Source organism: Scophthalmus maximus, chromosome 17 (genome assembly GCF_022379125.1).
Source record: "Scophthalmus maximus strain ysfricsl-2021 chromosome 17, ASM2237912v1, whole genome shotgun sequence".
Lineage (NCBI taxonomy): Eukaryota > Metazoa > Chordata > Actinopteri > Pleuronectiformes > Scophthalmidae > Scophthalmus > Scophthalmus maximus.
Window position 1 is genome coordinate 7117243 of NC_061531.1, and position 15858 is coordinate 7133100.

Consider the following 15858-nt stretch of genomic DNA (forward strand, 5'->3'; position numbering starts at 1 on the left):
AGTTTTCATTCACTTTCCAAAGCCAGAAAATGGGAAAAAGTTAGATTTTTTTTGTCCATTGAAGGATTCTCCATGTCATGAGTAGATTACTTACAGTTTGGGAGCAGGGTGATGAGGTGTGTTTCCATGAGGGAGCGGCCTCCTGGTCCTTTAGGAAAGGCTGCAGACTGGGCGGTGCAGTTACACACTGAGCAGCTCCCTGCTGTGGTTCGTCTACAGATCCCTGAGGTCGCCTATTCTGGGCCTACAGTAGAACAATTAGAAGCCCCAAAATGTTCATTCTCCACCTTGGACTCTCTTTGCAGGCACATTTTTTTTCAGATCACTACCAGCCCAGTATTTAAAAATGTCATTGGAGGAGTTAAGAGGAAACACTGCTGATTAAAGGAATATGTGCAATCAGCATAAAGTGTTCCGTCTTGACTTTTGGCTTTGCCCGGAAGACCAAGAGCACCAGCACACCTGCAGCCCACGTGAGACACTGTACTGCACATCTCAATTAGCCCGGCTGCGACGGCGTCTTTGTTCCTCCTCCGCTGACGACATGAATCATAGTAATGGAGGATGTCGCTGTAGCAATTAGCAAAGCAATAATAATCAGCATCGGACAAGTGTCAGGCACTCTTATCAAGGACCGCTGTCGTTGTATGACACAGCAGAAGACGTTAATTTCCACAGACTCGCTGAAGCGGTTCTCTCTAACGCTGTCTCTCTCATGTTCATGGGGGCATGAGCAGAGTTTCCCCGTTGTCGCACTTGTGATGTGAAAACAGGCCCCGGGCTTCATGTTTCCATCCAGTATGTAAACAAGATGGTATCAACCTTTAAAATCTGTCTCAGTCCATTGATTTAAGGCTTCACATCTGTTGTTTTAGTGGCTTTCTAGTGGTGGTGGTGGCGGCAGAAATGACCCATCTGGAATTTTTTTTAAAGGTCAGTCCACTTAAACCGCAAAAAAATGTCAACCCGAAAACAACAGAGGTGAATTGAACTTTGTTTATTGCAGCCGAAGCATTGAAAAAAAAAAAAATGACACCTGAACGTGTCCTTCCTGCTTTCCTTGTTAACACAGACCTCACTGTGGTCAATGTGGATGCTCCCATTGAAAGATGTTGACTGCAAGTTCTGTGGCATTACCCTTTCTTAAATCTTTATACATTATGTTGAGGATGTATGTCAGTAAATAATAATACTTTTCCATACCATCATACAGTTTTATCTTATCTTTCTTTATATATCCTCCCGTTATTTTCTGTTGAATAATTCTACTCAACGCGATGTCATACCACCCCACGTCTTGATTTAATTCTAACCTCTGTGTTCTGTTGTTTTTGAACTCCCATGTGCTCGCTCTGATCGGACTGACTGTCGGCTCTGAGCAGCTGCACAGGGTTACAGCCTGGCAGCTTTGTGACAGTTGACTGTAGTCGCTGATACAAGAAAAAAAATTGAAACCTTGTGGTTAGTAAAATGTAAAATAATGAATATAATATATATATATATATATATATATATATATATATATGATTTTTTTAAAAGTCTAACAGAAAATAGCTTTTTATGAATCAGCCTTGGAATTCACACACTACAGTGCAAAAATACAATACATCATACAATTAAACTTGAATGCTGGAGATTGTGTTTAACCTATGATAATACTATTATAGCATCATACAAGGAAGGCCACATGCACATTTTGACGTTCATTTTTCTTTTCTTTTTTGGGATCTGGCTTTATTCTAAAAAGATTAAGCAAGTGCACTACTCTAAGTGAGTTGACGTACCTGGAGAGTGATTGGATTGGTTGTCTCGGGTGTGTCAGCTCTTTGGTTCTCAGTGAGGTGATTGCTCAGTGCAATCAGGAAGTGGTTGCCGTTGCCGTCAGTGACCAGGGCCGGGGTGGAGTCTGACCAGGGCGGGAACGAGGGGGCCGAGCCTGACTGCTCTTTGATGTACTCTTGAGACACCTGTGCAAAACTGACTTTTAGAGGAAGAATCTTGATTTGTGCACATTTAATTCATTAATGTGTCCGTATACAGATTCCGTCGCATGTCCACTGCCATTAAAAACAACAACATGCAGCATTATCTGACGCCTCTTTCGAAAGTTACCTGTGGCGACTGCTGCTGCGGCACCTGTTGTTTCTGTTGCGTTTGCACCGGGTGCTGCGTCAAATGTATCTCGGTCTGTATCTGGATTTGCTGTGGTTGTTTAGTCGGTTGCTGCCGCTTCATTTGCTGCTGAAACAGCATTTTTTGTTGTTGTTTCATTAGAATCTGTTGCTTCAGCTGCATCTGCTGCGACTGCAACAGTTGCTCCTGCTGCTGCAGTTTGAGCTGCTGTTTGTGAGATTTCTTCTTTCTCTGCTGAGACAGTCTCTGCAGGTTCTGTTGATTTTCCAGCACCTGGTTACACCTCTGGATGTTTTGCTGCTGCTGCAGCAAGAGTTTCTGTATGGCCTGCTGCTGGGCCAGCTGCAGAGGGCTCTGCTGGAGACCGTCGTGTTGTTCTTTCTGTGGCTTCGTGTGCAGCTGGATCTGCTCCTGTGCCTCCTGAGTTTGGTTGCAGGGCCGCGGTAATCCACGAGAGTTCACTGACTGCATAGTTGTCTCAGGCACAACGTCCTCTGTCTGGATGACCTCCTGTTTGACGGCAAACTTAGTGGCATCCATGACGCACGATGTTTGAAGGAGAAATGGGGGCTGGCCGCACGAGAGAGGTACACCGGGCTTATCAGGAGGTTCTTGCTTCACTCTTACAAGAACCACTGGCTCCGAAACTCTCTTGCCGTGCTCCAGCTGCATCCTCAGCACATCCACCAGCCTCTGCTTCTGCCTCAGCATCATGGTCAACTCCTCTATCTGCTTGTCTTTCTCCCGCAGCATCTTGTCTTTGTCAATAGTCTGTGATGGAGCGGCGGTTTTAGTGTTGGGGGCAGCTGATGAGACCAGGCAGTGTTTCTGCAGAGAGGCTGGCGGCTTTGAAGAGAACTGGCAGGGAGCTGGGGTGGAGCATGAGACCTCTTCTTTGATATCAGTTTGAAGCCGAGCACCTGGACACAGCTGAAGGTTCGACTGTGTGACAGGTGACCTCATCTAGACGGAAAGAAAGAAAGGAAGAAAAAATTCATTATGAAGGGAAAACCTAATAAAAAAACACACAACAACACAAAAACTTAAGTGCGAGGGCTTGATTGAGCTTGGTAATACATCCAATATTTGTTGACATATTTCAGTCAGGTGGACTGACCAAAGAGCCACAGCACTAATATGGCTAAAATGGTAATGTTTTGATATCTGTACTCAAACTCCTCTGTTTCAAAACATTTTTTTAAAAAAAGGGTTGTACTTAGTGTATTGTAGGTACAAAAGTAGAACAACTTAAATTATACATGACTACACTTAAATGCACTTGCCTGTGCTACTTATTAAGACACAACTGAGATCACTTTTAAAGTGATGCATATTAAATTCATATTAATTACTGTTTAAAATATATCAATGAATATATGTATGAGACTATAAGACCTCATCCAGCAATTCACAATTTCAGCACTGTTTTATCAAAAATGGCACACTTTCATCCCACATACATTTTACAATTAATAACAATAAGTCTCTTTTTTAAGGCATTGTGTTAAAGGTAACATTAAAGATTTGGGTTTTATGTTATGGTTTAAGCGGATCTTAATAGAACGTGCAAGACCGAATGCTCACCGCATTCCTTGTGTGATAACCTGGCAGTTTACGAGTGTTTCAAAAGCCATATTCAAAAGTGTTGGATGAATAATGACCGTCAGTATGCTTCCGAGGTTAATTTGACACATGACAACGAAGCGTGTTCCCACCATTTCCCCCGAAGGATCGCTGCAGAAGCTGGAATCCTCTGGGCTGCTGGTGGCCGGCGGGCGGTCAGAGAGGGGGGAGAAGACGGCCGGTGATGAGACTAAGCCACTGCAGGTCACAAGCTGCTGAGGAGAGGCTGAAGGTGGAGTGGCAGTGCTACCTGCATCAGTCATACAGAGATCAAAGAATGAGTGATTTGACATTTGGACGGACAACACAAAAAAAAAAAATCACACTTTGTCTATTTACTTTTCCACATTTTAGTTGTTCTTTAACAACTAATGTATCCACAAGAAATCAAATGAACACGCTTGTTCCTCATCAGCAATTCACACTCAACTAGGGCTCGTGTATATGCAATAACAGCTGCAGAGGGAACTCCCTTGACTAATACATCATTCTGGGATTGTGTTTAATTATAAACAAAAAAGACATGCACTCTCTATAAGTGGGGGCCCAGTGGAGAACATCAGTAATCTGCAGTCACCTAGCTGACTTGTCAGAGAGGATGTCTGGCGGCACCGAAACTGTTGCTGTTGTGATGTGTTGTCGGTGGTGGTGGCGGCTGCAGCAGCTTGGGAGGATCTTCCTGTTCCTGCAGCCCCCGGCCCTGCGATACCCCCTGCTGTTGGAGAGGAGGTAGTGTCACCGCCTCCATTCAGTTCCTGGTAGGTCCTCAGCCTCTCGATGAGGCCGTTTTTGGTGCCGGACACGGGCAAGCTGCGCAACTTCAACTGGGACTTCAGTTCCACCACCTGACAGAAGACGGAGTAGAAGAGAAATTGAGATTGAAGGACAAGAGTGTGTACGGGTAAAGGGATGAAGAGAAAAATGAGAGAAAAATATCACAGGAGAAAGAGGAGAGAAAACAAAAAGACAGAATAATCCACCACTGTCTCTCTCTATCAACTTTACAATGACAGGATCTTTTGAATAAATCAAGTTTTATCCACCAGTTACTCCAAAAGCGAAGCAGAGAGAGCTGTCGATTCACACACTGTGCTGATTCTTACACTGAAAATGGATTATAGCATGGGTGATGTCTGACCATTACCGGTGCTGCTCACATCATGAGAATGAGACACAAGACATGATGAGGGATTATGATCTAACCTTCATCTCATCCAGGTTTGGAGGTAGAGTCACTGGCTTGGTCCCAACTAAAGCAGCAGAACTTTGACTGCTGTGACTGCCCTGGCTAGAGGGGGCAACAAGAGGTCGAGGTGGGGAAGAGGCGGTGATGGAATTGGAGGTGGAAGATGGCTGCTGGTTTTTCTCAAGTCTGTCGAGAAGAGAGGCAGGAAAAGGGATATTGATCTCTTCTGACTTTTTAAAGTAAATGCGAATGAACACTTTGCACAAACTTGAATTCTGACTGTCAAACAAACTGCTCCCCTGTTTCCTTGAGATTAAGTCGACATGAAACTCCTCCAACCTCAAAGAGTTGAAGGAGTGGCTTTGTTTTCCTGTTTCCTGGCTCATTCAGTGTACATGCTTCCAGAGAAAACATCCGCACTCACTTGGGCGGTGCGGGCAGGATGGCGTGGTAGTTGTAGTGCTGCTGCTGCTGACTGAGGATCTGGAGCTGCAGGAAGAGCTGCTGCTGCTGCAGGATTTTGGCATAAGATGAGTCCAGATGGAGAAGAGGCTCCTTATCCCCTTTCTGGTCAGGGGGGATATACTGGTGGTACTTTAACTTCTTTATCTGGAATGCAACACATTGCACAAATCATTATTTTACAACTGAAAATTGCTGATTCTAAGGCTTATATGTGTTTCCTCTTGCATTTAGATGTGCTGGCTCATCAGAATACTAGTGTTAGTGTTTTTCTTACTTGTTCTAGTAAAAGCAACAGTATTTTAAACACAGAAGCAAAAAATCTACCTTTGGCTTGTTGTCCTTGGGTTTCTTGTGTCTCTGGGCGGAGCGGTCAGAGTATGGTTTAGAATGGGACTAAAAAAGAAGGAGAAATGTTGATAATTGTAAACGTGTATTTTTATTATGACGGACTTTAAAGCTGTGTCAATTATTTTTTTACCACTCGAGGGCAGGGCAGCAAGCTGTTTGTGGTCACCTGATGAATGCCCATGGTCCATATTTGTTCTACTTTTGCTGGAGAGATTTACTTCTCTAATCTTTGTTTGCCAGCTAGTCACTAACTATGTCTGTCTGCTGTTTGATGCTATAGTAGTTAGTCTAACATGGTTTTACCAGAGCTGACTTCTGCAGCTGGAGCCGCCTGTCACGTTAAACTTCCAGGATTTGTTCCATTATCAATACAAAAATATTGATTAGAGCATCTTTAAATCTGAGCACAGACAAATGATGGATTATTCAAGCACTGCTAAACCTTAACTCTTTGACCTTCAATGAGACATGTCTCTCACCTTACTCTGAGAGGTAACACCCATCCTCTGGGCGGAAAGTGTTACCGTCCCATTGGACAGCTTCAACTCGGGGGAGGTTCCAGAGAGAGGTGGGAGGAGAGGAGCTGAAGGAGGAACCTGGTGGAGCAGATTAAAACATACTCAGGCTGAGCTTCATTTTCCACTGACAGCTTCACCAGGGCCTTTAAAGTGTGGCACAGTATCATTTCATAGGATGAACATCCAACTAAATAGTCCCCAGCAGTGAGATGACACACTGAATTCCCCTTTTGCAATCTCTGAACTCCAGTTTTACAATCTTGAACACGACACTCACGTTGCCGTCTTTTCTGCAGAGGATTCCTACTGTACCTGTGTAGGGGAGGGGGTACTGCTCTCAGCCAACGTCTCTGGTGGAGAGGGCAGAGGTCCCATGCCAAGAGGTGACTCCTGTCCCACTGACTGTTCTGGAGACAGACTGTCATTGCTGTCCTCGTCACATGAGGAGTTATTGCCCGAAGCCTTTGGAAACTGTGTCTCTGAGAGAGGGGAGAGGGAGAAAGGAAAGAACTAGGCAAATTAAAATATGAAAACACTTGCCTGAGTGTGTGTGCAATGACAGGTCACACATATAGACTAACATGGACGTAGACTTCTGGAAATTGAAGCAAATGTGGGAAGTGTATAAAACCTGTATTCTCTGGAATGACCAGCAGAGGGTGACTCTTATATAGAGTTTCTATATAAATCTGAGAAAACGACTTTAATTCTCACTGGATTTCTACCATAAGTAAACATTTCCCTGAGGAGTTTATGGTCTCAATCGCTAATTTCAAGTCCAATACAGCATGATCCCACTTAAATTAGACGATGAAGCACTGTATGTAGTGGGGCATGGATGCCGTGGGATTGACAGCTAGCACAGTCCAATTGGTGCAGATGGATGAGGAGGTCGACGTGCAGTGGATGGGCACTCCGTCAGCCCCCCCAGTCCTCCAAATATGGTTACTACTGGTTTTTAAAAAAACAAGATGGCGCTGGCAAAAATGCTAAACTCGAGGCTTCAAAACGGCCGTTCACGTGCACCAAGTTTTTGGCACCTGTGTTAATAGGTGTAAATCCAGAATCCATGAGCTGATGCACTGCGGACAGCCTCAAAATCACTCCAAATTATCCCCAGAGAGAATCATCCACGCACCACTGCATGTGTGTGTTAATGCTCATCTGACTTTGTGAAATACTACGGCAAGCTTATTCCCCAGTGTCTGCTCCAGAAATGTCAACCGGCGCGTTTATCCCTACGCAGACTGCGAAGGCAGCTGCGGAGCAACTTAAAAAAAACCTGGCCCTGTCTGCATTAACGTCATGTCCATGAAAGTCGATGTGTATATAGGAGGAGATGATATCTTCCCTTTTGTCCGTGGTGTGGCCAGGATAAGCCAAGCTTTATCTCTGTGATGGCTTGCATTCATCTAAAATTCGCTTTCAGCGCAGCCACATAAATCCAGCCACCTCATTCATACCAGTTTCTATGAGACAGATGGCGACTCTCTGAGGAGCGTCGTCATGCAGAGAATTGCATGAGGATCGGTTGTGTCATTTAAGCTATGAATGCATTAACTGTTTATTATGTCACGGTTCTTTTCTTTGTCCCTATCCCACCCTTGTAGCCTCCTGCGCTGCTGAGGATTCTCTTTATAAAATGGTACAAAATAAAAACTCAAATGTATGTAAAGGAAAAGTATGCAAATATGCGTAGAAAAGAATCACAGCTGTGGTTCTCCTGATAATTTCCCCCTAAGGTATATCATATAATCAATTCATTACTAGGCAGACTTATGAGTCTTTACAGGGATTAAGGAGTAAAGATACCTGCTAGGATCCCCTGGACTTAAAGAGAGACTTTTCTTTTCGCTGCTGGATGTGTGTTATCTAATGACAGGAGATGCCATTGGCTGCAGCAGACGTGATGTAAAATACACCACTGGCCATTAATTTACCATCAGCGGGCGATGATGAAGAAGACAACATGGGGTTGATTTAATACCCCCTGATCCAATAATGTGATATCTCCCCCACTGATGTGCCGGTGTGCGTCTGTGTGTCATGCTCTGTGTGCGTTGATGTTCTGCATGTCAACTCTGTGTTACTCCCAGTGCTCCTACTATGAGAGGCGGTAATGCAATTGTGCTTGTTGTGACATGCTGACAGTGATGGATAATCCACTGACACTGAATCTTATTGAATCTCAGCATTCTTCCCTCTGCACATCGATCAAGCAGCCGGACCTGCTGTTTCTGATCTCGTCCTCTAATACGTGACAACACTGGCACTAGACTAAGGGTATACAATTAAAGTGAGATTGTTTCTTTTATAGATTAAAGTTGTAATGAAAAACTCATTTAGACATGGGTACAACATTCTTCTCGTAAAATATGATGTGCTCTGTTAACAGACACTGTGGCTATTCAAAGCTGACAGCGGAGAAGGAGGAGGTGTCTTTACTTTGCATCTGTCGAGCTGAGATGAGAGGGCATGCATGATTTACTGTATCCCAGTTTAACCTTTCTACACCCCCAGCAGTGTGTTTGAGGCAATGCACATTCAGGTGTGTGACGTGTTGCAAGTGTGCCTATTGGATGTAAATGTGTGTTTATCCTTGTGGGCGCATGTCTGTGCACGTGGCCAGCACAGCTGAGGCGTCGGAGAGGGAACATCAGTATGTTCTCAAAAGCTGGAGGAGAGGAGCGAGCGAGACATCCTGTCAGGAGCCTCAGAGTGTGGGTGTGCTGTGATATATTACACATTTGAATTTTATAACAATATTATATTTACCCTCCCCTGCTATTGAAAGAGGATTTCAGATTTTTTTTTGGCCAGCGAAGGGGCAGGAAAGCTCCAAAGCAATCTGACAGATGACTGGCCACTACGAAATCAAGCTGACATGCTAGGAAACTATCCCTGGCAGTATGGAACAATATGAGTCTTTATTTAAAGTCATATTTTTCAGCCACTTAATCATAATAAGTACTAGATTCATTCTTCTTTCAGTTCGCCATAGCCTCATTTGATTCAACATCAAACATACAGATTATCGACGGCTTTCAGGCCTAACTTTTCGAAAATGATACGATAGCACTGACATGGAATAAGGCCTCTTCCCAGAGACAGAAGAAACAAAATTATTTAAATATAGTCACTGTGGACTGAAGAAAACTCCTGAATATAACTCCTGTAGTGAAGGTCAACAGGTTAATCAGATGACCTGCTGAAAGGGACCGTACATCAAAATGAGATGGAGCCCCTAGCTTCAACGATTGTCTAATATAACTTATGTTAAGATCATAATTGTCTCCACCGGTCTGAAGTCATCGTGAGAGGAGTTAACTGCGGTCCAGCTGTATATGTACCTCACAGTTATATCACCCATCAATAACTGACAATGTCGGTCTCCTTTACACAGCAGAGTCCAAGTTACCAGTTTATCTAATTGGACAAAATGGCAGAATGAACTCAAAATATCTTGTGTGTATATGAGCAAAAGGCTGGGAGAAAAGAAACTGTAGGACTGCTGCTACAACTAAGGTGCAGCTACTCCACCTAGCTGCTGACGGCGCTTACCTATGACCTGCTTAATGCTGGAGTGAACCGGCAGGATGTTTTTGTGGATCAGCTCCATGGGCCCCGGCCGATGGGAGATCTTATCATTCAGATCATCAGCGAGGCGAGCTTTCTTCAGCTGCAGCTGCCTGGCCTGCAGCGACGGCTCCGCTGACGTCTCTGAAAGCATGCAAGACACAAGTGATGGAACATTTGAACTGTGTGCTGGCATCCTTGGTTGGTTATTGGTCAAACTGGCCTGAGCTCCAGAACGGAAGGAGCAATCTGTAGCGCTCACCCTCCAGGATGTGCATCCTGATCAGTTCGGATCGCACCGGCCGACTCCTGATCTTCCTCTTTAGATAGTCTTCAGTCTGGAGAAAGCAACAAACCACATATAGTTAGTTTTCTCACTAACACGTCATCTCCCTGACCTCTTTTTACGGCCAATACCTGTTTTTCTTCAAGTACTCCAACGGGCGTTAATTTGGGATTCATTATGTGGGGCGACTCTAGGGTTCAGGGTTTCCACGGGTGCATATGTAACAAAGCCTTGTTTCTAGGCAAGGCAAACACTGTAAGCTAGTTTCTTTTCACTAATTAATGACCTATTTTTCTCTCTAACGCTCTCTGCCATCTGTCTGAGTGACTGACCGAGGTCGGCTCATCTGCAAGCTCGTGAGAAAACCTTCTGACGGAAAAAAGGGAAAGCCCATGACAATTCTGATGTTCACTCTGTCTGATGTGTGTGTTGTGTGTGTGTGTGTGTTGTGTGTGTGTGTGTGTGTGTGTTGTGTGTGTGTGTGTGCGAGAGAGATAATCAGGACAAATGGGAGTGGATCAAAAACAAGGCTTTGTATTAGCTCCAATATCCCTCGCCTTAGTCAACCCGTGCGTTTAGCAAACTTTTTCAATGGGTTTTCTTTATCCATTCATTTTCGCTTTTTATTACCCATTATATATTATCCATTCATCCATACATTGAGCTATCGGTTTTGACTATATACCCATGACGTTTGGCTGTCAACGTGTAACGTTTAGCGAACTATTTCAACTGCTCATCCAATACCAGCTCATCAGTTCCACTGTGAAACTGTTTAACTCATTTAACCAATGATCTATTACTAGTTACATATTTTGACAGTTAATCCTTTACGAGCTAGTCCAAACATTTAAATTACCCATTTCTTTATCTATTTCAATTCATTTTCAAATTGCAGCTGCCTACTTCAGCTGTTACTTTAAGCTACAGTTCAGGCATTGCATTTAGCCAACTCGTTTATTTATCCTTTACTCTGCGCCATTAACTATTTTAAACCGGATAACTGAACTGTTTACTCAATAGTTTTTACACACATAGTGTTCATGTGTTACAGCCAGGTGATTCAGTATGTGGAAATAAATAAAGCCTTGTCCAAAAGTCTAATCTCTCTAGTACAAGAAGAATGATGTAGTAAATACTTTTAGGCCTATAATTTGCAAATTTTCCAAGTCCAATAAAGAATATCCATTTTCTGTGCACATGTCCTTATTGAGGCTTCTCTTTTTCTTTTGCAGTCTTATCCCTATCACACCATTGTTCAAGAGTCACTGTTGAGGTGTGACATGAGACAAGGCCGGGGCAGAGAATCACTGTGCATGCTGATTTTGATTTGTTTTGAGCTTGATCGATTTGGGGACGTCGTACTCACCCGAGCTCGTTCCAAGCTCCGTCTCTGTTCGTGGAAGGCAGCTGAACTTTTCAGAGCTTGAGGAAGAGGAAGAAAGAAAGAGAGAGAGCATTAACATGGTTGTGTGTGTACATTGAGTCCACTGAGGGGAAATGGAGAGCCAAATGAATGATTTGAATGGCATCTTTGCCTCTTCGGTTCAGTTTCAGTTCAGTCTGAAAAGGTTCACTGATGGTGCAGAATATTGCTCTTATATTGCCAAATCTCTTCCTTTCTCACATCTGAGAGCCACTTCAGTGTGTACTAACTGTCACTGCACATGCTCATGAGCCATAGAATGAAATGTGTAAAAGGTGAAAAATCACAAGGTCAAGGAAGAAAATGAATGAGATGTACTCCAGTGCAAGGGACCTCTCTTAAGAAGTGGAATTTATGGAATATGTTGAGGATTCACAAATTACTCAAGCAAGACTTCCTGCAGCCCTGCGATTATGCAAAAACCCAGGGATTACTGGAAAACTAAAACCCAAAAGGGTGGTGGTGACACCAGCATGCTGAGTTAAATTCAGCATATCAGCACAGACATTATGGTTTTGCTTCGTTATGGCTGAATAGAAAAGAGAATCTCGAACTGTTAAATAATGTAGCATGACATGTAATAATACATATTCAGGCAGTTTATAAGGAAGCAGAGTACACAGGAAAATCAACCTTGTTCATTGACCATTGAAATAAAATTCTGAATGATTGAGTGACACTTCCAAAACCTGCCTTGTGTAAAGACAATTTAAGATTTGATCTGCTCAACGATACTTTTTACCATCTTTCTGCAGGTGGATTACAGAGTCAAGTAGATACGTGAAGGGCTGAAAACGTTTACTGCCATCTGGGCATAAATCAGCTCTCCCAAGACACAAAGTAGACATTTCAAGGTGAGGAGAAATGCCTCGAGTTGCCTTGCTTTTGTTGCTACTACTTTAAATGCCACCCATGCCTCTGTCGTTCTTCAAAGCATATGGAAAACACTGTCGCAGAAAAGAACCAAACACCCGGGAAAGAAGCACTTTCATGAAGACGACTGCAGCACCACATATGCAGCTAAAGTAAGAGCAGGTTGAAAGCGTTCTTGTGGGGGACTGAATGAATAATAAAACGTCACAACATCTAGGTCCGACCCTTGTGCATACTTTACTGTCCTGTTGTATATTTGTGTACGGAAATAACATGTTACATTAAGTTTTGTGCAACTTTGGCAACTACAGCAAGCCTACTATTTCAAACTAAATTTTTTGCCTCTCTTTGGACACACCAGAATTAAAATGGCCTATATCAAACTTAATCAGATCTGTTTACATTTATTGTAGATGACACTTTTTACAATAAAGTCATGGCTGAAGTCTGAAAGTATTGTCCAGGGTGACCCACAACTACCCCAACATGCGGCAAGTGCAATATCTGACAAATATTCAGCACAGTGGTGAACACAACTCATCCCGCATCACTCCCGGCTAAAGCAAAGTAATTATGATCTCTTCTTGGCAAAAAGAAAACTACGCCCATATGCACTAAATCAGATGATAATCCATTACTTTTTGGATGATTTGTACTTGAAGGCAACGAGATTTAATTCATTGCCAAAAAGCATGTGTCTATTCCGTTAGCCTCCGCCAAAGAGGTCATGTTTGTGCCCCTGTCTGTTTGTAGCTTGATGGAAGGAAGGGACATGGGCCAAGATAGAAACCCATTAAATTTGGCGCGGATCCGGACAAAAGGGTGCAAATTTTTTTCCCCACTTTCTTTAATATTGCAAGATTGTTTGTGACATTTTTCACCAATTTCCCAGGGAAGGATGCATGTATCCTTGAGGAAAAGAATCAGGCATATTGGGAGGAATGATATTTATGAGTGTGTGCAATTTGGTGCCCTCAATAAGTCATTTTTCTCATAGACTTCTATAGCAACAGACTTCCTTTTTCCGAACCAGCGAGTCGCCATCTGCTGGTCACTCCAGAGATTACAGGCTCCAGGCACTTCCACATTGGCTTCATTTTCCGAAACCTGTGACTACGTCCATTTTTATATACCGAACCTCCACCGAATTCAACGCATGTTTCCATTGATGAGCACCAGATCACAAATTAAAACAAAGCAAATGTGTTGTGCAGCACTGCGCGCACACACACGCACGCACGCAAGCACACGCAGGGGCTGCACATACACATCAGTGGTGTGATTAGACTAGCAACCCTGGGGCCAGACTGCTGGTACCTGCTCAAGCCTCAGTTCACGTCGCTGAGCACTGTCACACTGCTGGTACACACTCACTCCTGCCCGCCCCGGGGACATCAACCCCCTCAGACCCCTCACCCATCCACGGGGGGGTTATGTGGCCTCCTTGAGGGTGTAGGAACCTGCCGGTCATTCGGCTTCACAGGAAATGATTGGTGGAATGGAGGAAGTCACGGATGGATGGATGAGCACCGGGTGAGGTTTTGAAAGCCGGGGCAAAAGTGAGAATGATCGAAATGGATAGGAAGAAGACGGGGAATCAGAAAACGGATCGAGGGGAAGACGGGGAGGGAAGACGGGGAGAGGAGATAAATGGAGAAAGGCAGCTGGAAGAGAAATGGAACAACAGACCGAAGGGCAAATGAAGGAGAGGAAATAGAGATTGCTGGGATGAGGTCAGAGAGAAAAGACCCCATTATGTGCATGAGTGGCTCCATCATGGCTTATCGCCACCTTGCTAAAGTTAACCAGCATGCTCGACCTTTAAACTCTGAGAACAGCATCACTTCCTCTAGCCATGCTTGTCTTTTCACGTTGAGTCTTGTCCCGAATTGTTCTTTTGCATTTTGTTTTAACTAACTTGCTTGTGCTTAAAACCCTCCCGTCTGTATTTTACTTTCATGACCAACAGATCAGCTGTTTATTTTTGCCGAAACATTCTTCTAGCTTGAAATTGTCGAGAAAGAGGGTAATATGTATGCAGGTGGACTGTCAGTGAAAGGCAGAATGGGGAGAGTGGAATTGGGACCTGAATCATATGTAAGAAGCGAATTAGTCTGAGGCCGGGGGTATGGGAAAAGAGGAGGAGAGAATATTTATTATTATCTGACCAAACTGTACGCAGTCACGCTGTATTGTGGGAAATGTAGGTGCCAGGTTATGAAGGACGAAGAATGCATGAACTAAAAAAAAGATATCTCTGGTTCTCTGGAAAAAGTCCACCATGATTTTGACAGTGTTAAAGGAATCAATGCTAAATTGAGGAAGTACCCCTTAATGCATTTCTAACCTCCAACCTAAACTTTCACTAGGTTGGTGTAGAAGGGGAGTATGATGGTCAAGACTTGAGTGCGTACGACTTGCGAGCCTTTACATAATCAAGATGGAAGTCCTCTTGTCCTTTTTTGCTTCTTGATCATTAATGCATCTTCAAGCTGTCGTAATTATAAAGCACTAACAAAAAAACAGAAATGCACAAATGTTAGCTGCATTTATTCAAAGAGCATCCAACTACCAAGCAAGCGAATTGACTTGCTTTGCTGAAGCTCACTCGTTTGAATTGAAGTGTAAAAAATGTTGAGCGACAGCTACCGTGCTTGTTCAAATGTGGCAATACATCTGTTCGATTTCAGCGTTTAATTACCTTGAGCAATAGATTTTGCCGGCACAGACTTTTAGCATAAAGTCGTATGTGACGGGCAATTCAGAAAAAAACTTGACTTTCCCAATCCTGATAACAACTCAGACGATGACTTCAACACAATTTACAAGGGTGTTATCAGTAATTAGGGTCACTCTGATGTGATATGAATGCAGGATTAGTACAGTGGCTTTCAATACTACGGTCAATAACAACATGACATCACACCACAGGGCCCAAGAGTTGAGGTTTAGTCTTTGCCTGATGAAAGCAACGTGCAGCCTACTTTCTCAATCAGTCGTATGATCCTCATCCTATTTGTCCCTGAAACCAAACATTTTTGTCTGTCTGGAAACTCCAGACAGACAAAAGCTGTGATAACACTTCCTCTGGTCACAACAAGACTCTCTCTCTCTCTCTCCACACCCACATGTGCTCACAGATAATAAGATACTCAATGGTACAGTTTGTCTCATTGTTAACGTTGGTCAAATTTTATTTTGCATCTTTTCATTTGAATGTAGCTCTCCAACCAGTTGAGGTCTGAGCCATGCTCATTATTCATGCTGCCTGTGTACAAAGATAAGAGCCGCTTATTGTAATGCATTGGTTATATATATATATAGGACAGGGGAAATAATGTGTTTATGCATTTGTGATGCAGAACAGAAAATACCCCTGCGATAGCAAGGGGAAGGCAGCTTACTGAAGCATTCACCACAAGAA

At 43.5% G+C, this 15858-nt stretch overlaps 2 protein-coding genes across 7 annotated transcripts in view; one reads left to right on the forward strand and one right to left on the reverse strand.

Annotated features, from left to right (window-relative positions):
* Positions 1 to 15858, forward strand: part of ccdc97 (coiled-coil domain containing 97) — a 167884-nt gene that overhangs the window by 131757 nt on the left and 20269 nt on the right. For both annotated transcript variants that reach the window (XM_035614003.2, XM_047328361.1), the window contains 2 exons: positions 12317 to 12415; positions 12496 to 12586. The gene's annotated coding sequence lies outside the window, so the exon portion shown is untranslated. The remainder of the gene's footprint in view (positions 1 to 12316; positions 12416 to 12495; positions 12587 to 15858) is intronic.
* LOC118288952 (myocardin-related transcription factor B) overlaps positions 1 to 15858 on the reverse strand; it is a 35721-nt gene that overhangs the window by 3215 nt on the left and 16648 nt on the right. For all 5 annotated transcript variants that reach the window (XM_047328353.1, XM_047328354.1, XM_047328352.1 and 2 more), the window contains 13 exons: positions 11505 to 11560; positions 10112 to 10187; positions 9835 to 9993; positions 6586 to 6752; positions 6235 to 6351; positions 5732 to 5800; positions 5367 to 5551; positions 4960 to 5128; positions 4334 to 4601; positions 3849 to 4006; positions 2113 to 3096; positions 1785 to 1967; positions 95 to 244 (listed from right to left, as the gene is read on the reverse strand). In XM_047328353.1, coding sequence (XP_047184309.1) covers positions 95 to 244; positions 1785 to 1967; positions 2113 to 3096; positions 3849 to 4006; positions 4334 to 4601; positions 4960 to 5128; positions 5367 to 5551; positions 5732 to 5800; positions 6235 to 6351; positions 6586 to 6752; positions 9835 to 9993; positions 10112 to 10187; positions 11505 to 11560 — 2741 coding nt within the window. The remainder of the gene's footprint in view (positions 1 to 94; positions 245 to 1784; positions 1968 to 2112; positions 3097 to 3848; positions 4007 to 4333; positions 4602 to 4959; positions 5129 to 5366; positions 5552 to 5731; positions 5801 to 6234; positions 6352 to 6585; positions 6753 to 9834; positions 9994 to 10111; positions 10188 to 11504; positions 11561 to 15858) is intronic.